This window comes from Brassica rapa, chromosome A09 (assembly GCF_000309985.2).
Source record: "Brassica rapa cultivar Chiifu-401-42 chromosome A09, CAAS_Brap_v3.01, whole genome shotgun sequence".
In the NCBI taxonomy this organism is placed as follows: Eukaryota; Viridiplantae; Streptophyta; class Magnoliopsida; order Brassicales; family Brassicaceae; genus Brassica; species Brassica rapa.
In genome coordinates this window covers 31,320,038-31,347,236 of record NC_024803.2, presented here as the reverse complement: position 1 = coordinate 31,347,236, position 27,199 = coordinate 31,320,038, and the positions used below count along the sequence as shown (strand labels likewise).

The 27,199-nt window shown below is 34.1% G+C and overlaps 3 protein-coding genes across 3 annotated transcripts; all 3 read left to right on the top strand.

Annotated features, from left to right (window-relative positions):
- The first annotated feature begins 143 nt into the window (after nucleotides 1–143).
- Nucleotides 144–9,236, top strand: LOC103840804 (heavy metal-associated isoprenylated plant protein 37). Its single transcript, XM_009117321.3, has 3 exons — nucleotides 144–4,653; nucleotides 4,754–4,829; nucleotides 4,923–9,236. Exons 1-3 carry the CDS (start codon nucleotides 4,615–4,617, stop codon nucleotides 5,879–5,881), a joined length of 1,074 nt encoding a protein of 357 aa, XP_009115569.1. The 5' UTR covers nucleotides 144–4,614; the 3' UTR covers nucleotides 5,882–9,236.
- A 4,219-nt stretch (nucleotides 9,237–13,455) lies between these two features.
- Nucleotides 13,456–16,412, top strand: LOC103840803 (multicopper oxidase LPR1). Its single transcript, XM_009117320.3, has 4 exons — nucleotides 13,456–13,849; nucleotides 14,277–15,401; nucleotides 15,693–16,028; nucleotides 16,115–16,412. Exons 1-4 carry the CDS (start codon nucleotides 13,619–13,621, stop codon nucleotides 16,166–16,168), a joined length of 1,746 nt encoding a protein of 581 aa, XP_009115568.1. The 5' UTR covers nucleotides 13,456–13,618; the 3' UTR covers nucleotides 16,169–16,412.
- A 7,024-nt stretch (nucleotides 16,413–23,436) lies between these two features.
- Nucleotides 23,437–26,116, top strand: LOC103840801 (U-box domain-containing protein 11). The gene is made up of 4 exons (XM_009117319.3): nucleotides 23,437–23,894; nucleotides 24,115–24,231; nucleotides 24,328–24,711; nucleotides 24,785–26,116. The coding sequence occupies exons 1-4, from the start codon at nucleotides 23,613–23,615 to the stop codon at nucleotides 25,829–25,831; spliced, it is 1,830 nt and encodes a 609-aa protein (XP_009115567.2). The 5' UTR covers nucleotides 23,437–23,612; the 3' UTR covers nucleotides 25,832–26,116.
- Nucleotides 26,117–27,199: the final 1,083 nt, after the last annotated feature.

Sequence of the window (27,199 nt, the reverse complement as noted above, 5' to 3'; positions counted from 1 at the left end):
TAGGTGTTAATGGGGATAAACCAAGCTGAAACAAAAATTAGTTGATATATATTTGGATTACTAGCATCCCAAAACTAATATACGTTTACATGAATCAGATTTGAACACCACCATATTTTACGCAAGAACTGCGAAATGTTTTATTTTGGTGTGAGGGACATTCACGGTAACATCCTTATAATTCCCAAAAAAGCTTCCGAGATTAAAGGATAACTATGGCGGTGAACAAATAATATAGTTCTTTACAAAAATACTATATACAGAAAGTAATCGTATCAAATTCATATCCTATCTATGAATTTGATCCTATTACTTATAAAGTTATAAGTAAAGGGGTTTTGGAGGCGGTGGTTGGTTAATAAAAAGTTGAAAGATTCTATGACGCTGGAGAAATCCTTGGCAAGTAAAAAGCCAAACAACAAACATTTTTATCCCATCTATATATTTTTTTTGGTGTAATTTTTTATCCATATATGGCCTTCCATTGCACAACGGAGACACGTGTAAGATCCTACGTTTGATATTATTTCTCGTGGGTCTTGTTGGATCTCTACGTAATTAATGGGATTGTTCCTCGGTGGAATTAGATATGTCGCTAATGTTGTCTTCCGATAAGAAGATAAATATATGTGTTACTCAGTCAAATGTTTGATTATACAATTCGAAAGTAGATAATTCAAATGCAAGTGCTTATCTTCCTTTGTGGTCATTTTCTTGGAAGAATTTATTAAAATTTGGAGCATAGCAAATTCTGCCGACCACCAGTAAGGGGACAAGTCTTGTTGTGTATAAAACGATTTCATTAATTGTTTCTCTTTATAATATTACGTGGTTGGTTAAGAAAAATACTAAATTATGCGATTAGTTAGTTAAAACATTTTTCTTAAATGTATATACACCTTACTACAAAAGTATTAAAGTAGCTATTAAACAATGTTGTGTGATTGATATAAGTAAACCTTGTGATTGATATCAATATAATTATATTTATTTGCCGAATTGACAAAAATTAAACACCTGTAAGTACCTGAGTAAGTTATATAAAGTTCGATGTAGCATCTACACGTATGTTATTAACGAATAAATTACAGCTGAGCAAAGAGCAGAATACATTTATATATCTTTTTGTTGTTGTCAACTAAAGTCTAGAAGACTAGAACTAAAGATATATCCTCTAACTGGAATATGATAACACAATCAGATGGCATTTAAGTACAAATTGTCGGGTGGTGACTTGAATATTATGGCATGTGATTATGATATATATGTAGAAAGACAAATGGACAGAAACGCACACAGCAAACGCGTGGCCTAGAAGATAGCTAGAGATCGAAGACTTGGAAACTGGGAGTCAATGTTTCCATAATACTGATAGTATATTTCGACCAGGTAAGGCCCAGGGTTAAGGAGCTTCTGTTTTAATACTGCAACGTGTACGGTGTTTGGGACATGAACGGCTAAATTATTCGACTTGAACACTAATCAAGGCGGGGAATATATATATGGATTTCCACCGGAAACAGATTTATATTATATTGAAATGTTGGCTATGGATCTAACAAAATCATGTGAATACAATCCATATTGATATGACTTTTTGGAATTGAAATTTTTGTCGTGAAAGGAACATATATTGGACAACTGGATGTGGCAAATTTTAAATCTAAAGTGAATCTATCACATATAGTTTTGATACATGAATGCTTTTAGACCGTCTATTTTGCTATTTTCACCTCTAAAATATGGAAACTCTATAATAGAGGTGAGATATGCTTTAATGTATTCCCTTAAAATAGGAATCTCTAAAATATAGAGTAAAAAATAGAGGAATGTTATTTCTTCCTCTATAAATAGAAGAAAAAATAGAGATCTCTATTATAGAGAAAGAAATAGAGGTAGGTTGGAGCAATTTCACCTCTAAATGCTATTATAGAAGTGAAAATAGCAATGGGTTGGAGATGCTCTTATAGTATATGTTTAGTTTTTGTTATGCATAGCTTTTTGTAGAATATGATTTCAGGTGTACTTTTGGGAAGAAGACAAGATGATAGTGATCTATATTCTGTTCATGTGTATTATTTTTGTTATGCATAATCATAACAAAAATAAGGTAATCATCTTATGCATAGTTTGCACATTAGATTAAGTGTGTGAATGGCGACACAATGGTCGCGGATTTGTGTGCGGTATTACCAAAACCGCAAATGATGCACCATTCACAAAACTTATAAAAATATGTGCGGTTTTGTGAACAGTAAAAAGCAAAACCGCAGTGTGTAAAGATCTGTTCAAAACAGTGTAATTATTGCTCAATTCCGCACATTTTCGTTACGCTTCAAATGCCCAGCGTTTTTTGAAAAAAACGCACTAAACAGTGTAATAATACTTTTTATTTGTAACTAATATAATTATATATAATAATACTTTATTGAAAAGCACATGTTTTAAGAGAATATATTGTTGAATCTTTGATATAAATTTCTAACAGTTTTATCGGTTATTTAACTTTAAATATGTTTTCACATTTAAAGGAATTCTGTTATTTTCACGTTATAAATATATTATAATGAAAGAGACAACGTATTATTTTAATAGCACATAGTTTTTTTTGGTCTTCTTCAAAACAGTATTATTTTTTACCATTTCTCATATGTTAAATTTTAATTTACAAAAAAACGTGTTAAACTTTATATAATTTATGCTTAACTATTTTGTTCTTTAATAAAGTTTAATATTATTTTATTATTTTGTTTTCAAAAAGCTAGTTAGTTTCATTTAAAAATTAAAATAAAACTATACTACGGTATAGCGATGGGGATTCGGTTCTCGGTTCGATTCTAGTTCAGTTATTTTAGTTCTTCGGTTTTCTGGTTTTAGAAGTTTAGGATTCTTACGTTATTTAGAAAGTTTGGTTCAGTTTCGGTTTGGTTATTTTTATTTTTGATTTGGTTCGGATAACAAAGTTGAGAACCATTTTATTTTCAAAGTTGTTTTTGATCCCATTCGATTCCAGATTTTTTGGTTAATTCATGTTAAAATTTTAAAAATCAAATTTTCAGATTAATATTATATTTTGGAGATTTTCGGATAAAATTTTGATTTCTTCAGATAAATTTAAATATTTTGGATAAAAGATATTTTAATTATTGAATTTTACTATGTTAATATACTATTTGGATTATTTTAAATATTTTAATAATTGAGTTGTGAGATATCATATGTCTCGGTTCAACTCTGGTCTTGTTCCTAGGAATAAACAAGAATTATTCAACCGGTATCATGCGAGAACATTTAGAATTTGAAAGAAAAAAATGGAAGATTCTATCTCATTTTCCAAGATTTTTTTTTAATATATATGTAATTTAAATTTTTAGTTCAGATGAATTTTGGTATTAAAATTTTTTAAATAAGAAAAAAAAATACATCAATAACAGTGAATAGAATATTTTAACTTTAAATTATATTGATTTCTTTGATATTTTTTTATATTATTTTTTTATTGTTCAATTCTGCGAATTATACATGTTCACCAATCAACACAATTCCGCACCGTTAATTTTATCAAAACTGCACTTGTCCCGCAAACCGTATGAACCGCAGTTGGACCATACCATACTTAAATTCCGTCCCGCTAATATTAGCAATTCCGCGGTCACCATTCGGACCCTAAGTTGAAAAATCCTTCGAGAGGTGATTGCATCCATTATATTGTTTTTTAAGATGGGATAAAAGGATAAAAGGTGAATTGGGTCAAACGGACCAATATTGAACATACATTTATTGTCATGTCCCAATATGAAATGGGCTTATATTCTCATTTCCAGGCCTTTAGATCGACGTATACAAATATCGCGAGGTCGTAGCATTGCATGTAGGGTACTTTTAAACCAAAAACAAATGTTATGTGCCCACCCCCTCCTCCCCTTTTTTTTTCTAAAACCAAAACAAAATAGTTATAAATTCATGAAACAGTGGAAAATAGAAAAAATAAAGAAGAAGAAGAAGTTGCACGCGCGAACTAAATAAATAGTGGAGTATAATCAAAAGGACGAGAAAAAGGTTGGGGAAAGAGAGGGAGAAGCTCGAGAAGAGTGTGGGAGAAGGCAAACCCCAAAAACACTGACTAGACACAGACCGTTGGGCCCGACTCTTCATGCATGCATGCACTCTTCTGACATCTTTTCTTATTCTCTACTATTAATATGTACATTTTTAAAATTTAAAACTTCATTGACATTAATTAAATACTTGGACGTACTAGAAATATAAGCCCTGAAATAATGAGAAGGTTCAATCCAAAATGCTTCTTATTATTATTTTTTAGTTCTAAAATGTTTTGTTCAAATACAATTTAAACTCCAATACTCAGACATTTAATGTGGGAAATGGTCAGGTCACTGTTATTACTTTTAGCTGTCAGTCTCCCTCACTCACTCACTCAACATTGTTTCAGATTTTAGAGCAAAAAGTCTCTAAACCCAAAGCCTCCACTCAATTGCCTACCATCAAAACTTGAGCTTCTTCTTTCCAAAGCCTTAAAAGTTTGTAAAATCAAAAACCCTTTCTCTCCAGCCATCCTCTTTACTCACTTCTCCTCTTCTTTCTTCTTGAGCCATGACTAAAGATGAAGATTTTAAGCTCCTAAAGATGCAGGTACTTTTAATCAAAAGACTTTACACTTTTTTTTTCTCTCTTTTATTGGTTTAAGCTTACGTTGTATTTATAGATAATATATGTTTTAATGAAACCACAGACTTATTCCCTCAGAGTTAGCATCCATTGCGAAGGTTGTAACAAGAAAGTCAAGAAACTTCTTCAGAGGATCGAAGGTTTCTTTTATTTCAAACATGCAAAACATTACTGCTTAACTTCTCTTGAATTCTTGATGGGTACATTGTCTAGTTTTTTTTTACAATAAACAGGAGTTTACCACGTAAAGGTAGAAGCAGAGCACCATAAGGTAACCGTTTCAGGCTCTGTTGACTCGGCCACACTCATCAACAAGCTCCTGAAAGCTGGCAAACATGCCGAGCTCTGGTCTCCAAACCCAACTACAAACCCTAACCAACCTCAGAAGCCCAAGACTAATGACGTCATCAAGAGCAATCAAAAGGGTCAAAAGCAAGGCTCCGCGAAAAGTGGTCTTGAAACCTTCAAGCCCAAGAACAACCCCAAAGGTGCGGCATGTGTCAAGGAGGAAGAAGATGAAGACGGCGGCGAGGAAGAAGACGGAGAGGTTCAGTTACCTAAAGCGGCGAATCAGCAGCAACAAAACGTCAAGAAAAACAGTGGAGGAGGAGGGCCAATGAACAATGGGAACAACGGAGTCAACGCATCAAAGAAAGTCAACCAAAAACAGAACAGTCAGAACCAGAACAACAGTCAAGCAATGGCGACGGCTATGAGGATGAGAAACGCCGCAAAAGTGAACTCTGGTGTAGAAAACAACGAGATAGGAGCTCTCATGGGTCTAGCTGGATTTAACGGCGCAGCAACAAACGCCGCCGTGAATCCTCAAAACGGGATTCAACAACTTCAAGCGCCTCCGTTAAACAACATCAACAGTGTCACTACTCACAACATGAACAATGGTAATGGAGGACCAAGCATGATGATGAACATGAATGGATACAATCCAATGAACATGCAGAACAGACCATTGATGCATCATCACCAGCCTCAACAAATGATGTACCAACGACCAGCTTTCGTTCCACCTCCAAGTAATGGGTATTACTACAATTACACCCCTAGTCCGTACACTTATTATCCTTATTACCCTTACCCATCTGACCAGCACCAGCAAATTAGTCATTCATCTGCAACAAACATGCCCAGTGATGAAGACACTAGCAATAACAGCAGCTGTAACATCATGTGAGTGTTGCTTGCGAAGGAAGTTATCTTTCTACTTCTGGGTTTGAGTATCTTTTATTTTGTTTTATGGCTAATGTGATATGTTACTAGTGTCAATTATTTCCCTTTTCTTTTATCAACTAGGCTTATTTCCTGTTGCGTTTGTCATGTAAGCCATTTTGGATTGGTATGAAGTGTGTTGGTATAACGTTTTTGATTGTTCGTGTTTTAAGTCACGTATGATAGATGCTTTGCGTGAGCCTCTTGGCTCTTGGTACCACCACCGTAGTGAGTGACATTCATGAAATGCGTTTGGTGCGTTGCCACCGTTTGTAGAGGAGCTAGCGTTTAGAGCGGTTGATTTTGTCAGAACGTGGTTTGTGTGTATCCCTCGGAAAAGATATTCTCTCTATCTACTCAAAAGTGATTCCACCTGCTGGCTGATTCTCGGTAGGTATCTCGTTATACGGGTCACCTAATTTATTTAATGCGACATTCAATTCGTTTTTTCTTTAAACTGGACTAGTAAAGTTAATGTGTTAGTTTTAACTTTTAAGCAAAAAAAAAAAAAGAGTTAATGTGTTAGCCAGTCATGCATCAATCAAGTCTTACAAATTTGCAATTTACAAGATGTTTTCCGAGACAGAATCCAAAATAATTTAAGAAAATGGGCTTCGAGAGTAGCCTATAAAAGGTAGCCCAACTTGGTCTCCACAATGTAAAAAGAAAAACAGAAACCTATTTATATATTTCGATAACCACACAAGATTCCTGAACCAGGTGACAAAAACATGCAAACAAAATCGCAAAGCATACTCTGTTTATTTTTGTGATAGAGTGGGGAGAAGATTTATCATTTACTTACGCTTTAGAGATGTACCCTAAGCTCCGGGGTTTAATGTTAGACTCCCTCTGTTTCATATTAAATGTCATTGTAGATAAATTTTTAAACAAGTGTCGTTTTCGATTTACAATACAAAATTTATTAATTTTGTTTAGTAATTTATTTTTCTATCAGTTGAAATATAGTTAGGTGTATAGATAATTATGTTTGTATATAGAAAATATACAAAATTAATTATTTCCTTAATCTGTGTGCACAAATTTAAAGTGACACATAAAATAAAACAGAGAAAATATTGATTTCGATCTATCTAGGCTAGCTACCACATTCCCACATTTTTGTTCACTAATCAAACTTTGGTGTGGCTATTCGATATATCACCATATCAAACACAGAAATAAGTGGCTGTGTTTCATGCTTTAATCGTTCGTGATTACGTTTAAGTTAAGAGTATATCTTGTTCCAGATGGGTTAACAAATAACAACTTTAGCCTTTTGAAAATTCCATAGAAGCTCACTTCTATTCACAACCACAACCACAACCACAACAACCATTGAACCAGATTTGATTTGCCCATCATGATCCCACGAGTGAATAGAAGAAAGTAAACATATTATTTTTTGTAAAAGGATTAGTCTCAACTAAGAGCTAAATGCAAATGGTGTAGAACCTACAATTTGTGTGTTGAATTAATTGATTCTTTAATTACGACAATCATCTAAGATTTTAGGATCTGAATGGTAACATGCATGACAACTGCGGAACAACTGCGATGCGGTGCGGTTTAAATAGTAACAAAAACATATAGATACACATGTACATATAGAAATTTTTATTATTATTAACGGCGGTGCGGTCGAAGTTGAATCAACACTGTGGGCTGAGGCACAGGTTATTAATAATCATAGGTTGGTACAAGAAGTACAGGTAAGGCCCGATTTAGGGACCCTAGGAAGATGGTGCTTCACAGACGGTTCTTGGAAAGATAAAGATCTATTTTCAGGACAAGGATGGCTTAGTACGCTACCAGGGTTTGATAGCTTATTGGGGGCACGAAATGTAAGGGCATCCCTCTCACCTCTTCATTCGGAGATGGAGGCATTAATTTGGGCAATGGAATGTATGCGAAATTTAAGGCAGTTTCAGGTTACGTTTGCAACGGATTGTTCTCAACTGGTGAAGATGGTTTCGGAACCAGAGGAATGGCCAGCATTTGAAAGCTACCTGGAAGATATCAAGCTTCTGCGACAAAGTTTTGTCAGCTCAGAAATCGTTCATGTTCCTAGGACGGAGAACAAAAGGGCGGATAGCTTGGCACGTAGTGCTCGGCAACAATCGTCTTTCGTCGTGCACATGGATGCAGATTTACCACCTTGGTTTACAGAGTCTACATGAGTCTGTAAATGTTTGCTGTCAAAAAAAAAAAAAAAATTAACGGCGGTGCGGTCTGTCACCATTCGAAGCCTTAATCTACACACCGAATAGTCATAGTTGAATGGTCCAATCACTTTCAGTGATAAGTTGATATATCTCACTTTATAGGGTCTACTTTCTATTAGAAAAAGTAAACAAGGATTAAATAAGTATTAGCCAGAGAATTCTCTTTAATGCATCGATATTTGATATGTTTTAGACATAATTTCTCACAAAATGGTTTTGAAAATCAGTCATATTAAATATATCATCAATATATGTTATACATGTTCTTTTGAATACCTTTCTCTCTCTTAATCCTCTGCCTTCTCTTTTGGTTTCCTCGGACTGATCTCACCGTTTCGCCGACCCCGGCTGCTTTCATAGAGTCGGAGTCGATCTTGTTTTGTATTATCGATCTTTTTAAGCAGAGTGGTTTGGTTCTTTTCCTTTTAGATTGGATTTTATTTGAAACCTTGTGTTGATTTGAATGAGTTTGCATGTCGATTTTGAGCTCTCTTTGGCTCACATCTGGGCTCGATCTTAGGCTATCTTGATCTATCAGGATAGTTTGTACTGGTATGTGAGTTGTCTCACTCCTTGTCATCATCTTTAAGATTTGATCGAGATTTTCCCTTCTGGATGGCTTCAGTTATGGTGTTTCGTGGTATCATCTCCGTCATCGTCTTTCTAGTTGAAGACTTATAAACTGAAATGGTTCTATCTCCTAGATATGACGCTTTGTTCTCTAATTCGTCTGGGCTATTCATCATAGGATGAGTCACAAGGCGGAGGTTTATAGTCATGGATGACTTTCTCGCCTTGTCTCGTTTCAAAGAAGCTCTATCAAATCTGCATGGTATCTTATTCTATGTTTTGTAAAGGTTTCTTTTAATCTTTCATTTTTGCCTTCTAGTTCAGAACGATTAGTTTTGTTCTATGTTTTGTGTCTTTTTTCAATCCTTGTTTTTCTTGTATGGGCTACTGTTTCCGAGAACTTTTGTTTGGTTCGTCGGCTTCTGTCTCCGAAAACCTTTGTTTGGTTTGCCGGCCTCTGTTTCTATCGGAATTCGTGGAATCTCCGTCTTATGTAACTGGTTTATGTTGAATATAATTAGTGTTTATAAAAATGTTATATCTGTTTGAGCCAAAATGCCTAATCGATATATGAAAACCAAAAACTTTTAGTGAGGCAGGACTTTACAAGTCTACAACAAAGTAACAAAGAAACATTTGGTAGGTGCAATAACTTTACTTGATGTTCGGTCTTTTTGCTTACTAATGTTAATATTATAATGTGGTTTGTGCATTACTGTGGATTACCAAATGGACACTGACATGAGACGAAGAATCCATGTAAGAAATTAGGATAGTGGACCCATTTCTCAAATTCCTTTCACACTTCAGCTCCTACCTTTTGCGACACGCGAGCCGTGACATGTTTACCTTTATTTTCTTATCATCCGATTTTGTCTTATGAATTTTCAAAGTCATCGACGACCTACTTCTCTGCTTGTGTGTTAGTTTCTTATAAAATATTTATCATCATTTCATGTGTTCGAACGACCCGCATCAATATTACTGCAGAATGCATATTCTTTTTCTTTTTTTTGACATGGCAGATTCATATTCAATGAGCCAGTACTATATAATGTTATGAGAAAATATGAAAAATGGAGTATGTGGGTGACTCCAGCAAAAAAAATGTTAGCTAAAGTCCTCTGAGCATAAATACACGTTTGAACAATTTTGTGTAAATTATACCTTTTCATGATGAAACCTAATTTTCAAACACTTTTTGTAATAGTGTATAGTTTGTAGATAGATATAAAAACGGAGGATCACTACTATATAAAAGCTACTAATTTTGAGGCTTCTTAGGAGTGCCACATAGGACAAAATATTCTCCACCAATCAAACTGTCACAGCATCGCGAATGTTTAGATGATGGGTCTCGAACCATTCAAACCCATCAAAATAGTCAGCTCATTGTATAACTTATAGCTTCCTTTTTCTTTAGCCTATTCGCCTCAGACGTCTCTAACGACTCCAAATCTGTTCGTCTACCCAACTTCACCGATGTAACTCCTACGACTACAACAATGGCACTTCAATGTTCCATTATAACTCATCAAGTGAAGACTCTTTGTACCTCTCCACATTCCTCCTCTCAATCTCTTGCCCAGTTCCTTAAATTTGATTTGTCACAAAAAGTCAATGCATCAGATAGTTTTTGAAATTCAAATAATAATAGGTGTTTTCCTGCACTATGTGCAGTGATAATTTTTTTAAAAGTTCAATTATATTTAAAATGAAATTTATTAATATTATATATTTTATTATTTTTGACTAATATTTAATATAAAATTGATTATTTTTGAGACTATAATGTTTGCTATTGTAATCAACACTTTTTTACAGTACTCTGTTTGTATCTTTTTTTATTAGTCATCTTCCTGTTTTTTTTTCTTTTTGGTAAAATGATTAAAAAAAAAACTGAAGCTAAAATTAATCTTTTTTGTTCTTAATCATTCATGTTATCTTCAAAGTCAATAACATGGCCAGCGTAAATGATCGACGTTGAGATTTCAGCTTTTCTGATTTTTACTATTCTAATGTTTCAATATAATTTGAATATTCTCTTTGTTTTATAATGATTTTTTTCTGATTTCAACGTAAAGTATTTTTTGTTTCACTATATAAATTGTTTTTATATTTCAATGTAACTTTATATTTATTGGATATTATGTAGCCAATTAAATTATGTAAATTGCTGTGATTAAATTTATATATTAAATGACAGTTTTCTAAAGTAATAACTTTTAAATATTACAGATTTAAAAAATTGATTACATTTTGAAACATATAGAGTAATCTATAAACTAACTATATATAGATATGAGGACAAAATTGTAAAGTGGTATCATCTTGAATTTCTCTTATTCTATGCATTCCTAATTGGGAGGAGATGATCAACATCTAATTTTATGTTACTCTCAGTATATTAGAAATGGTCGAACCGTAAACCAATTAAGGATGATGTAAGGAAGACATAAAGATGTATTTCCAGTTATCACAAATATAGAATCAATTGACAACAACATAATTATGTCCAGCGTAGAAAAACATAGAAGAGTTTCCATACCTTCTAATATTATAATATCTCACTATATTAGTGGTTAAATCAGTTTTCTCTAGCACAAATTCTCACTCCATTCTTAGAGTTTAAGCTTTTAATATCTGATGATATTAGTAGTTTGATCCCAAAAAAAGAAGAAACGATCGAACTGTACATTATAATTGGAGAAAGAAAACAAACAAAAATCAACCGAAGACTTTTAAGGTATATGAAACAAAAATTAGAAATATCGATTCTTTGCAATTAAAGAATAATGCAATAAAATTGTAAAAATACAAAATAAAACAAAAAAAATACACAGAAAGAAAGATTTAGTAAAATAAAATCATAATATAATTTCCATAATTGATAGTGCTCAACTACACTAAAAAGTCTAAATTTACAACGTACACAGTTTTATTTACATCTTTAAATCTATTATCTGATTAAAATGATTCTAAAAAAGGTGACAGCACGAAGAGTTAAAAAATATACTATAAAATATAATACATAACGTTAAAAATACATTATCACTGATCACTAAAAAATCATGTTAGTAGTAATAAAAATGAAATAACAACAAATTTATTAAAACCATAGAACGACACACAATAAGGTGTTATTAAATATGCTCAACGCAAACACACATAAAAATGAGACATCATATTTGAATATATTTAAATAAATAATTTTAAATATATTATATTCTTGATAATTTTAAAATTACTTAAAAAGAAACTAAATTATTAAAAAAATAATATACAAATAAAACTAAAGCAATATTTTGTAACGTCAAAATAATAAATGAATAAAAAATATAGTATGTTAATAAAATAGATTTTAGATTTTAAAGACTTCTAATTCATGTAATATTACAAAATTGAAATTTTTTTTATTACATTTAATATTTTACATTAGATATATTAAAATAATATTCTAGATCGATATTCAATTATCAGTTTTCAACTATTACACGTAAAAAACTATTATTAAGTACGCTTTTTTTTTTTGAAAAGGAAGTTTTATATTTGAAGTAGGTTATTGGAGTACTTTTTATTTTTGTAAATTTATTCGAGATGAGATTCCGATCTTTTAAACTAAGATAATTTGTGTTTTATACATAATTATATTTTTTTTACATAACTCTAAAATCTTAGACTTGATTTTTCATATTTTATTAGTTAATTGTATTACATATAATAGAAATATTTACTTCAAACAAAAAATCTAAAAAAAAATCAAATTTAAAAATTAGTTATATATAATTTAATATAGAAAAATTCACATACAAATAAAAATGATAAATGTAACAATTTTAAATATATTATCCGCGCGTAGCGCGGAGAAAGGATCTAGTACAAAATAATGAAAGAAAGGAGGATACAAAACACGTCTGGGATACTATAACTTTTGAATCCATCAAATAAAATAAATTTTCAGAGACGTTAGTGTGCCATTGTTTCATTATTTTTAAAGGTATATGAGACTTTAAGCAAGCAATAATCTTAGTTATGTCCCAAATTTTAGCAAAAAAAAAATCTTAGTTATGTTTGCCACGTCATGATTTAAATGAAATTTGCTTATACTTATTGCTACTTTTTGCATGTTCTCATCAATGTTCCCTCGCTTTCTATGTTCTTATAACAATGCCAATCCTCATGCCATTGTATTTGTAATTGTATATACGTCGCCTAGCTTTTTCACCTGTTAACCCCACATGAACATAAATATCAGTATTATAAAATAAAATATATTATATATCTATTTAAAATCACAATCTGATTTCTTACAAACTGATTGCTAATTGCTAACCGACAGGCAAATTAAGGAGTTTAAGATCTATCGTCGATTACAAGACTCATAGTTATACATACTAATCAGCCTAACTACCTACCTCGAAGAGTATGCAAAGCTATAAAGACGAGTCTTCGAGTTAGGCTCTCATTTGTCTTCGAGCTTCTTTTTATATCTCACTAGTCATTAAGCTTTGCATATTATACGCAATTCTCATTAAATGTATACTTCTAAAAATCCGGTATTAAAGACTAAAAGAGTGTGAAATGAAATTTCATAAGAGAATATAAAGACAGACAAGAAAAGCCAAAATAAACATATTGAAAAGAAAGGTAACTGAATAATTAAAAATGAAATGCCATCTGCACATCATGCAAAAAAGTTACACAAAACTAGATTGATTGTAGTATAAAATGTAAAGATCTTATACTGTTTAAGACTTAAGGGGTGTGAACCAAAGCCCACCACGTTCTCTCAAAAACACACACACTCCTATATATGTAATCTAATGATAGAAAGTTAGTTTCTCTGTCTCGAAGTTAATAATTCACTCACACAAACACACACACACAATTCACTTGAGTTGTCAGAAATGGACTCTATGTTGTGTCGGAGAAGGATGAACATAGCCATGGTGCTAATACTAACGTTGACGTGGCTCGGTGGCATTTGCGGGGAGTTCGAGGAACAATTATTCGAAGTTGGGAAGCTAAAGATGTTCGTTGATGAGCTCCCAGATATGCCAAGGCTCCATGGCTTTCACTCTGTCCATGGCGTCCTCAAACCCATTTCTCTTCAAATCGGCATGTTCTACACCAAATGGGTATTCTTCTTTTTCTCTCATTCAGTATCTTTTTCTCCATAGTAGAATAATCGAATTAGATTCTTCTGGATTGGTGGTAGAATCATCATAGTCACCTGTTTAGGCTAGTCGTTGGTAAAATGATAAGATTCTTTTACTTGTATACTCTTGTCCTCAATTATCATCTCTCTTTATACCTTTATTGGCAATAAAAAGACATAATGAGCGTCGACCTACTTCTCACCTCCTTCTCACATAAGCCCGAAACCACATATGTATTTTTATTTACTAAAACATTTATTTTTAACAAAAAAATCGAGAAACTTAAGAAACTAAATAATGTAAATCATATAGCTACGAGTACGATAAAATGTAATTTGATATCTAATTAAAAACAATTGAAGGCACTATGTAAATGGTTCTAAATTTTATATTTTTATGAAAACAGAAATTCCACAGAGATTTGCCTCCCACACCTGTATTTGCATACGGTACATCACGAAGAAGTGCAACAGTTCCTGGTCCCACGATCGAAGCCGTATATGGAGTAGACACATACGTGACATGGCGAAACCACCTCCCTTCATCTCACATCCTCCCTTTGGATCTAACAATCTCCCCGGCGGCCCCAAAATACGGCGGAATTCCCACGGTGGTTCACTTACACGGCGGAATCCACGAACCATCAAGCGATGGAAATGCTGACGCATGGTTCACTGCCGGTTTCAGAGAAACAGGACCCAAATGGACCAAGACGACTATGCATTACGAAAACATGCAGCAGCCTGGTAACATGTGGTACCACGACCACGCCATGGGTTTGACCCGAGTCAACCTTCTCGCTGGTTTGGTCGGCGCATACATTCTCCGCCACAACACCGTCGAAGCTCCTCTCCGGCTACCAACCGGCAACGAGTTTGACCGGCCGTTGGTCGTTTTCGACCGTAGCTTCCGTAAGGACGGTTCTATTTACATGAACGCCACCGGGAACAACCCGTCGATACACCCGCAATGGCAACCTGAATACTTCGGCGACGCAATCATCGTTAACGGAAAGGCATGGCCGAGATTATCCGTCCGGCGCCGGAAATACAGGTTCCGCATCATAAACGCCAGCAACGCTAGGTTTTTCAGGTTCTTCTTCTCCAACGGTCTCGACTTCGTGGTCGTTGGTTCCGACTCAGCGTATTTGTCTAAACCGGTCACGACCAAGTCGGTTCTCTTGTCTCCGTCGGAAATAGTAGATGTTGTCGTTGACTTTTCGAAGTCTCCGTCGCGTACGGTGGTGCTCGCCAACGACGCGCCGTATCCTTACCCTGGTGGTGATCCTGTCAACGAAGAAAGCGGCAAGGTTATGAAATTTATAGTCAGCGATGATTATGAGGCTGACACGTGGACTATTCCGAACAAGCTCATTAACTATCCGCCAGCTGACGTGTCAAATGCTGTGCTGACTCGTTACATATCTATGTACGAATATGTTAGTGACTCGGACGAGCCAACTCATTTGTACGTCAACGGCTTACCCTACGATGCTCCGGTGACGGAAACTCCAAAAGCAGGAACCACCGAGGTACTACTGATTAACTTATTCCCCTCAAAAAATGTTGTAAGATTTATTTCACAAAATATTAAGTAGTAATAAAAATTATAAACTTCAAAAAATTAATTAAATTATTATTAGGTTAGTATTATTAATTGTAGAAAATAATGTATTTATGAGAAAATATTACTGTGTGTTTTAATATATGTAAAAGATGAAAAATATTAATACGAAACATAGAAAGTGATTAGTAGTCCTATTTAAAATTTACTACGTAAGATTGATAGTCTTTTTATTTTAATAATCTTTGTGAAACTCAAGGTGTGGGAAGTGATTAACTTGACGGAGGATAACCATCCATTACACATTCATCTTGGACTGTTTAAAGTGGTGGAGCAAACGGCGTTACTAGCGGCAGGACTGGAGGAGTTTACGGGGTGTATGACAAAATACAATGACGCCGTCATGTGCCGAATTAGCAAATACGCACGTGGAAAAAAGACAGCGGTGACGGCGCACGAGAGGGGTTGGAAGAACGTGTTCAAGATGATGCCAGGACATGTTACGAGGATACTGGTTCGGTTCTCTTATATCCACAGTAACGCATCTTACCCGTTCGACCCGACCCAAGAACCCGGCTACGTCTACCATTGTCACGTAAGTAGAAGTTTTGAATATTATGAAATTGGTAATCGCTATTACAAAATTGGTTTTTAAAAACAACATAATGTTTTGCATTGTAGATATTGGACCACGAGGACAATATGATGATGAGGCCGCTTAAGGTCATCAAGTGATATATGTCAACAAGTCTAATGGACTCTCTACGAGGTTTTTGTGGTGCGATATAACTCTTCAGAAGATACAATCAAAACATACATGATATGGGACTAAATCATAAAAAGAAACCCATTGATAATGTAATATAATATTTACTTTTACTAATCCTTGTGTAATATTTCTCGTGTCTCCGTTTGAGTTCTTAAATAAGCTTTCTTTGAGACAGTTAAGTTCCAATAAAAATATCAACTTTAAGAAGTATATGCGAGACCAGTAATGTGGCAAAAACAACTCTATAGTCTTTATACAACTCTTAAGTCGAGAGGAGATTTGATAGCGCTCAGTACGAAAGACTAACCAGAAAATAGATTTAAAAGCCTAAACCAAAACCAATTTTTAAAGCCCGAATTATAACGCACCAATATAATCCGAAGTCAGAGCCATGATTTCAAGTTATGTACGACCTAAAACAAAATCAACTTGAAATTAACACGTCTCATTAGCACAGAAACTTATACATATTGATCTACTACAGTACACAAAACTAAAATATCAAATAAATAGAGGACATGGTAGTACGAGTTGGCAAGTAGGACTGTAGGGTCTATTGCAAGTGGTTCACCGTGCTTCATGGATTATCTATGTGCTGGAGCAGACACAACGCATTCTTGCGTGTCTAACCTAGATATTTCCAGCTTCATTAAATATTTCTTGTTGTCATTTGTCGATTATTGGTTCTTTTTGTGTGTCTTTGATAGCTTTTGGGACATGAGTTTGTTATTGCATTTAATACGGTCTGTCATCGGGGAGAGGAAATGATCATGGATTCTTCCCGAACTGCTTGATGATTGACTCGTTGTTGTTTTAAGCGACTGTACACATTTGTACGAAGTTGAGTACTACTATTTATATAGTCATCTGTGTTTTATGCTTAATTCTTGTAAAAGCCTCAAATTCATGTAATATTTTTCCAATTCTTATGTATGTGAATTTTTGTAGTATAGTGTACTTTTAAGAGTACTTAAGAGTTACGTTTCGGTTTTCCAAATCTTTCTTATTAACACATAAGCGATGAAGTAGACTATGTAAACATTTGTTTGTTTCGAGTGAACGATTTATTTCCCCACGAAAACTACCGTATAGCATCAGATCCCCACTAAACTATAACTTCGTACTAAAATTCCATGAATTCAAAATTGTAGACTTATTTCTTCCCAAATTGTAAATTGATTTCTCTTCAAACCAATAGTTCGAAATTAAATTGTCCATAAACCATAGTTTTAATCGGTTTACTACTAACCAACCAATTAAACCAATGAAAATTTAAAACTAATTTTTATGTAAAAAAAAAACTGATTCACAGACAAAAAAAGGATTTCCACAATTTTTTTTTGATTATCAACAGATGTACATTCTCCTTCGATCTCAATCACAGGTATCAAAGCTGTGTACTTTTGTTTTCTAAACAAAGCATCACTACTCTTTTAAGCTTTTGTGAACTGTTATAAGGGCATCTCCAACCCTACTCCATTTTCAACTCCAAACATCATTATGGAGTAAAATTTTCTCCAACCCCACTCCATTTTGGAGTTGAAAATGGAGTAATGGCTAGGGTTACTCCATTTATGGAGTAATCTTACTCATTACTCCATTTTGGAGTTGAACCTTTTTTATTTATAAAATGATCCTTTAAATCTTTAATGTTTCTATTTTTTACTTAAATAATATTTAAAATGATACAATAACATAAAAATAGTATATTCCACAAAAGATTATTTAATAATTTTAAATAAATGCATAAAATAACAGAAAACATAAATAATTAAAATAAAAATAAAAATAACATAAAATAAGTAATTTAATAATCTGGAAAATCCGTTCCGGATCCGCTAAGGTCGGTGAAATATTGCCCAAACGGAGAAGTCTGAGAAAGAGCTTGTTGATCTTGTGATTCAACATTTCGCTTTGATATTATTTGTATTTGTCAGACTTCTTTATATTGGTGAAAAACGAGGATTTCCTAGAATGCTTGGCAGTTTAGATTGCATGCACTGGAAGTGGAAGAATTGTCCTACCGGTTGGGCGGGACAATATGCGGGTCGTAGTGGATCACCAACTATAATTCTTGAAGCTGTCGCAGATTATGATCTTTGGATATGGCATGCATATTTCGGAATGCCATGCACTAATAACGATATCAACGTGTTGGACTCTTCTTATCTTTTTTCCAATCTTGCTCAAGGTATTGCTCCTCCTGCTCATTATTTTATTCAAGACAAAGAATATTATATGGGTTACTATTTAGCGGATGGTATTTATCCAAAATGGTCGACCATAGTACAAACTATTCAAGAGCCAAGGAGTCCTAAAAACAAATATTTTGCAACGCAACAAGAAGCATGCAGGAAAGATGTTGAACGTGCATTTGGAGTTCTACAGTCGCGCTTTGCTATTGTCAAAGGACCTGTTCGTTTTTGGAAAAAAAATGTGTTACATGACATTATGACTACATGTATAAATTTACATAACATGATAATTGAAGATGAGCGTGAACTTGATGCACCAATTGAACTTGGAAGAGAAGCTCCACCTCCAGATATCAAAATTGCAGAAGATGAAAATGTCCGATTTCAAAATTTTCTTGCTCGATTTAGGAATATCAAAAATAAAGAAGCTCATTTTTCATTACGAAATGCATTAGTTGATCATTTGTGGGAAAAATATTCTAATGCTCATTGTTGAACCTATATATATGTTATCTTTTTTAATGATTTCTTGTACTTTTTAATAATAAATATTTAATTCAAATAATTTATATTTTAATTATTATCGTAAACATAAAATAATTGGGGTTAATTGGTAAATTCTTATAAGTATAAGATTTTATTTGCAATTATTAATAAAATAAAAATGAAATTATTTAAGAAATATTATTTTTGGAGTAGAAAATGGAGTAATACATTGGAGTAAAACCTTACTCCATTTTGGTGTTGCACCATTTTGGAGTAAAAAATGGGGTAATACATTGGAGATACTCTAAGTGGCGAACTGTTAGCTATTCCTCTCAGATTGTGGAGGTAGGAGGGCTAGTGGTGACTGGTGAGAAAGTAAGAAGTAGTTGGTGTTGCCCGGAAGCTATGGCTGATCGCTGTTGAGAAAAAGATGGACACAATGTAGACAAACAATTTTTTTGGCAGTTTTAATTTCTTTTTTTTTGATGAATCAGCTTAAAAAATAGGTTTAATTGAGTTTAATTGGTTTAAAATTGGTGGGTTAATAGAAAACCAATTAAAACCATGGCTATGGACAATTAAGTTTCGAACTATAGATTTGGGGAGAAATCAATTATCAATTTATAATTTGGAGACAAAGAAATTTACAATTTAAAATTAATGAAGTTTTAGCACGAGATCAAAGTTTGGTGGGAATATGATAATATACGATATTTTTCGTGGAAAAATAGATCGTTCACTTTTTTTTTTGCATCAAAAATAGATAATATTATTTGAAATTTTTACATTCTAAGACACATTATGACTTATGAATTACACATATAGACACATTATGCTGGTCAGACACTTTATGGATGTGTATTGTCCTTCATGTCCTCAAGCTAGACCAACTATCTCATCTAATTAATTAAAAGACTATTTCTTATTATTGAAAAGTCACGAGTCACATATTCTCTCTCTATTCCTGATTTCAAAACTCAGATCCACTTTCCCTTTCCCAAATTCTCAATCCTAATTTTGAATCTCTTCTATTCTTCCTTCATCGTTCGTCTAATCACACCATGAACCCAGATTTTTCGATGCTTGTTTTGTTTCCATGATTCCCTCTCCAACTTTCTACCCATCTTCCTCCGCTTCCCGATAATTCTCAGAAAACCCTTTTAATATCTTCAAACAAACCATGACGAAACTGAAGCCAAATAAGAAAGAGAATAAATCCAAGACTTCTGAGGAACCAACCCCTCGCAAATCGCAGCAGGAGGTTTTGTCCATGTCCACGTTTTATATATACATGTCCACATTTTGTTTTGATCAATTGTGTCCATGTCCACGTTTTATATATATTCATGTCCACATTTTTACTCTGTCAATAAACACTTAATCGATTAATTTGTTTTTTTTTCTGGGTCATTCTAAAATTCAACAACCTAGGTAGATAAAGGTTGTTCATATGCAAAGTACGCTTGCTGTTTAAAGGGTCAAAGTTTGAGTCTTCGTCGGAGAATTTTAGGTTTAGAACTAAAAGATTAAAATTTTGGTCTGAACATTTTTTCATTTTTTCTGGGTGTTTGTTTGGAGGTTAGAGCGGTGGAACGACTTTTTCTGTTCTGAAGAGAACATGGGCGGTGGTTACTGGTGGCTGGAGTTGTCTTGGTGTCTAGACGGACATGGCTCCTTTCATCCAAACCCGAGTGAACTTAGAAGGCTCTGCTCTTTCGAAGACGAAGACGTGAACTCCCTCTGCTCTTTATCTTCAAATGCTTTGAAAGCACTCTATAGGAATAAGGATATTGAAAAGTGAACTCCCCAAAACCATTTAAATGCTTCGAAAGGTACAACTTTTGGATAATCTTCAAGTTCAAGCGACTCAACTGTGTTTGTAGTTGTATTTTCTATTGTATCCACAAATCAAACATGTATTTTTCCGTCCACGAGTAAATGTACTTGTCTATGGAACCTTGTCCACAATACTTTTTTTTTGGATCAAACTCATTGTACACAAAAAAAACTTCATACATATAAATTGTAGGTTTAGAAAAAGCTAAAAGAATATATGGATTGATAAAACTCTTAAAATGTTTGATATGAACTCGTCCACAAAAAAAAAAGAATATGATAAATTATTTTCAAATTTTAGATGAAAATGAGTGTTTTTTCAAAAACCCGTCCACAAAATTTTACATTTCTCCTCCTAGCTGTAGCTTGTTCCAGTTTCAAAAAAGCAGCGAAACCATGAATTTATTATCAAAACCTACTTTTTTTACACACAAAAGCTCATCACACTTAGATCTATTGACATCCAATGGCTCTCAACGGTTCCTCTTTCCTATACTCCCCAAGAATCTAATTTATATTATCTTTGGTCCCCACAAACCAGTCGGAATTAAAAATTAATAAAACTCTAAGGATGGTTCGGTTTAGCCAGCGAGGGGCAGTATAGTCCATAATGTGATGAGTCATGAGAGAAAGTGTCCCTCCAACAAGTTGTGTCTGAGAATGTTAAAAAAGATAAAAAAGTGTCCCAAACCGTTATCAACTCATGTTATCTAATACTCTATTCATTTCAAAATAATACATGTTTTAGAATTTTCATATTTTTTAATAAAACATATTAAATCTTAGTTATAAATACATAGGATTTTGTAATTTTATATTTTATATATTTTTAAACCAATAAAATTTTTAAAAAGTGCAATTAATATTTTTGAACTTTACAATTTTTTTTATTAGTTGACAAAAATTGTATCAGAAATATAAAAATATTTTTTTTGAAACGATTTTTTCTTTCTAAAATATGTAATTTTTTAAAACGGAATGAGTAGTATTAAAAAGTAAGTAAACCTTAATAGAAAGAAGTAGTATTGTCGAGGACTATACATCAATTAGTAGTACTTACAAATGTTGTAAAATTATATAGGACTAGTGTGGTATTGGTTTTAAGGTAAACATTCCTGAAATATGAAATAACAAATGCTTATAAAAAAAAGATGAAATAACAATATACCAGAAGATATATACGGATATACCTGCAGTCACTAGTGTTGTCAATATATTACCATTCACATATTGACTTGAATATTTCATGTTGTTAACGAGAAATAAATAATAAATAAAAACAGAGATTCAACAGTAGTGATTAGAGTTCAAACCAACGTTGCTAAAAAGTCGTGACACCCGATTTGACCTGTCCCCAAATCCTTTAAAAAAAAAAATAATGAGCAATGAGAAATAATTATGAAGGGTGTTGCTGGCGTGCGATAAATTCTTGAACGTCAAAGTTTGCCAAACCCATTAAGATCGAATCCGTTAGGAAACAAATCAAAGCGATTTTCAGGAAAAAAAAACAAATCAAAGCGAGATAACAAAGTTCATGAATCTATTTTAAAATTACGTATTCTTAAGTTTTTTTTTTGCTTAACAAATAAACTAATAAAGAGTTTCCCCCTCAGAATCGAAGAACTTATCAACCTATTCCTAAGTTTACACCTTTTATACGAAAATAGAGATACATTTCTAAAATAGGATGAATTAGAATTTAAAGAATCTCGAAAAGAAAACATACCATTCAATGATCGATAACAACATAATCTTTTAATATTTCATGATGGCTTCCGGCCAGAACAAACAGTTAACTAATTTGTGACATATTCAAGGTCCATGTATTTATTAGATTGACCCATTCTGTTTATATATTATTAAAACCCCATTAGAATTTAATATTTATATATAAAAATACAGATGATAATATATAGTCGGCTTTACAACGAAGCATGAAAAGAAAATGTTATGGTGCTCGATCACTCTTATGTATAATTAAAGCGTGTGGTTCATTTCCATTATATGTTTTGGTTGCATTACAAACCATAATATTCCATAGCCAACTGTATCCTCCTCCTTGTCGTCTTCTTCTCCTACATCTCCCACCGCCAATCTCGCTTTCTTTAGTTCTTTTTCAACATTTATTTATCTACTGATCATTTCATTTCACATAATAATAAATACAGTTTTTCATTGAATAATGATGAGAATATGAATAAATAAGAAAATAACAAAGCAAGTTCTTATCCAAAAGAGTGAATATCGAATAACTGGAGGATTTTATCAGCATTATCTACGTTGTAATTAATATTTTTTTAACGTGTTATTACAAATAAGTAGTTATCTAAAAATACATTCAATATAAAGAGTTAAAAGCTCCAAGTTTTTTTCATCTCAGCTTTTAACCAAATATATTTTTAATACATATTCTAACTGTCATTTTACTTTTATCATATAACTAAATTTGATTTAAGCTGAACAAAATATATAATAAGAATGTGTCGAATAAATAATTGTATTTGATTATATGAAAATACCAGTTTGATATGACTGGAATACTTAATTTTTATTTTAGTTTAATTAGTAAATATATTTTATTTTATCCTAACTACTCATATTCCATTCCTTTTCATATTATTTATTTCCTTTCATTTAATTCAGCATATTTGTATTTTCGGTAATGTTACAAAAAAATATTGTATTTTCTATAAATAAATGGTTTCCAGTTAGATATAGAGCTAGGCCCAGCAAAACGGTGCCGTAACAGCGACATCTCTCCTTGACAAATGGTCGCATGGATACATAAGAGCGACGTGAGTCGCTTCTCTGAGTAGAGAGCGAATCCCCAAGTTGATTTATTATTTATTATTATTTTATTTATTTTTCCGTTAGACGGAGGCTTAACGGCGTAATGGCCGGAGTAAACGTCTCACCCGCCTCTCTGCTCGAGCTTATAGCCGAGATTGCCGAGATTCCAATCAACGCCGGCGTGTTCAAGAAGGACTGCGCGGATCTCACTCGGCGAGTCTGTCTCTTGACGCATTTGGTAGAGGAGATCAGAGACTCCAACCCGGTCGATTCCGCCGCTGCGTCTTCGTCGGAGAATGACTGGTGGTCTGATCTCGTCGTGGGGCTTCAAGCCGCGAAGCGTCTTCTCTCCTCCGCCACTCGATTCCAAGCTCGCGACTCCTCTGTAAGCATAATCTAACGACTCCTCTCAGATTCAGATGTTCAAATCGTTCGTTTGGTGTAGATTACTTGGTTTAGTCTCGGTTTAAATTAAATTTAAATCACTGGTTATCTCCAGTTTGGCTAATCGGTTATTTCATTCGGTTAAAATTGAATTTAAATAAGTGTTTGTACCAATGGTTATCTCTGGTTTGGCTAAACGATTATTTTAATTCGGTTAAAAGGATGGTGCTGTGAAGAGAATCTCATTCCAGCTTCAATGCATTACATGGAGGCTGGAGAAAGCGTTAAGCAATCTACCGTACGATCTATATGACATCTCTGACGAAGTTGGAGAACAGGTGAATAAACATTCATTGAAAGAAATGATTTTTTTTTTGCTAGTGGTTATGGAATGCTTCAAGGTTGTTTTTTTTGTGTGTCTGTGTATCAATCAGGTGGAGCTAGCGAGATCGCAGCTGAGAAGAGCTATGCAGAGATATGGTTCATTGAACTCTAACAAGTTCTTGAATGGCTTATCTGAGCCCATGGAGAGAGATGCGTTTAGCAATGTAAAGATCAAAGCTGAGGAAGAAAAGCTTGAGGGTATTTCGGAAACAGTTGTTCCTTTTGGTGAGGAGAAGAAGCAGCTGAGGAAAAGCTCTTCCATTTCTTTGGCGTTTTACTTGTCGAAAGATGCTGATACGGATCGGTTAGACAAGATGGTCACCAAGAACACTGATGAATCGAAGAAGTCTGATAAACTCACGATTCCTGTTGATTTTCTGTGTCCTGTGTCTCTGGAACTGATGAAGGATCCTGTTATTGTCGCCACAGGACAGGTCTGGCTTCAAGTTTGTTACTTTACTTACTGTTGTTGCTTGGTTATTGATAGTTTTGTCTCTTCAATGGCAGACTTACGAGAGGGCGTACATACAGAGATGGATCGACTGTGGGAACTTAACATGTCCAAAGACTCAGCAGAAACTCGAGAACTTTACGCTGACTCCAAACTACGTCCTCAGAAGCTTGATCTCCCGCTGGTGCGCTGAACACAACATTGAGCAACCCGCAGGTTACATCAACGGCAGGTCAAGAAACAGAGGAGACATGTCAGTGATCAAGGCATTGGTTCACAAACTCTCCAGCCGGTCCGTAGAGGAACGCAGGAACGCGGTTTCTGAAATCAGGTCTCTGTCGAAGAGGAGCACCGACAATCGCATTCTGATCGCAGAAGCAGGAGCAATCCCTGTTTTGGTGAACCTTTTGACCTCAGAGGACGTCGCGACTCAGGAGAACGCAATCACTTGCGTTCTCAACCTCTCTATATATGACAACAACAAGGAGCTGATAATGTTTGCTGGTGCAGTCACTTCAATAGTTCAAGTCCTCAGAGCTGGAACCATGGAAGCAAGAGAAAACGCAGCAGCCACACTCTTTAGCCTCTCGTTAGCCGATGAGAACAAGATCATAATAGGCGGATCCGGCGCCATACCTGCCTTGGTTGATCTGCTCGAGAACGGGACTCCTAGAGGGAAGAAAGACGCAGCCACTGCATTATTCAACCTCTGCATTTATCAGGGAAACAAAGGCAGAGCGGTTAGAGCCGGTATAGTGCCTGCATTGGTTAAGATGCTGAGTGACTCGAGCAGTCACAGGATGGTTGATGAAGCTTTGACTATACTCTCGGTCCTTGCAAGTAACCTAGACGCTAAAGCTGCGATTGTGAAAGCGAATACTTTGCCTGCATTGATAGGTATTCTCCAGACGGGTCAAGCTAGAAACAGAGAGAACGCAGCGGCGATATTGCTTTCGCTGTGTAAGAGAGACACTGAGAAACTGGTCTCGATAGGTAGACTCGGTGCGGTTGTGCCGTTGATGGATCTATCGAACAACGGAACAGAGAGAGGCAAGAGGAAAGCTACGTCATTGTTAGAGCTTCTTCGTAAAGCATGCCAATAATAATTAGTGGGTCTGACAAAAAATAAAATAAGGTTCGTCAAGCTCTCATTTTTTTATGAAAAGTTTGCTGGCTATTTATTCAATTATTATGTTAATATTTTGTTTCAATTGATTTGATTTTTTGGATATTAATTCCACTTGTGGAATCAAATCTGGAGATGGTGAGCTAAAAGGGTTTTCGAGAATCGAACTCTTTTTTTGCTTGCTGTGTATTTATTTGGTTATATTTGTAATAAAAATTGGGAATAATAACTAATAAGCATTGAATTGATTGTTATTTGTGTTTCTGGTTCATGAATTTCCATTTTTTGTTGCTCTTTAAATTCAACGTGAGTTGGTTGTTGCTAGCTAGTTGTTGCCCATCTGGACCAGCTTACTTGGGACAGAAGCAACAGTTGTAAATAAATGATTTAATTTGATTTAATTATCGGTTCAATGCCGAAGTTGGTTGATTGCTTCGGTAGGCAAGTAGAGGACCACATGTGCATGTCCTAATAAACTGGCGTGCTTACTGGAAGCTCTGGAGGTACCAAAACTTTCAAACAACATTACCTCATAAATTTCTATATTTGACAAAATCGTTCATGAAAATTCAATGACTGTTGCGACTTATTAGATTTGACTTATTTGGATTTCTTAAAACAAGATAACTTAAAGATTTGGACCCGACTCTAAAGATATGATCTCTACCCCTAACTTTAGTTGACTATATATCTTAACTATCATATGATAGTATTCATTTGAGGAGAATATAAACAGTTCAGAATTACCCTACAGTCACAACACATACACAAGACATCAATTCCAACATACTCAATGACTCAAGAGGGAAGAAACTACATATTTGTCAAAGATGTTTCAGCAGTTTGTAAAGGAGCTTCTTATATGCAAACAAGTTTAATGACATAAACTTCTATACGAGACCGGTTTACATACAACCAACAACTTCTGTACAAAACCGGTATACATGCGACATTAAACCAAAGTATATGTCGGCCCAGCCAAGGTAAATCGAATTATTAGTGATTATAAACTTATTAGCTACGGTTACGACATTTTTAATCTAATGTCCATATTACATAGGCCCAGCCATTTTATTCAGTAATTAAACTTATAGGACTTCTATTACCGGCTAAGCCTCATAACGCTATATGCATAACCAAGATCCGGTTACCGCAGGTCTTACTTTTCGCCTTTGGAATCCAACTTTGTCAAATTGTAATGTATTCTTTGAACCGTCATCTAAATAATGTCTCCATTCCGAATGATTGCTGTTCTTTTTAATCAAATCTTTGGACTAATAGACTCATCAGATTCTCCTTTGCATGTTCCACGGCCACCAAAACGAGTTTACTCCTGTAATATATA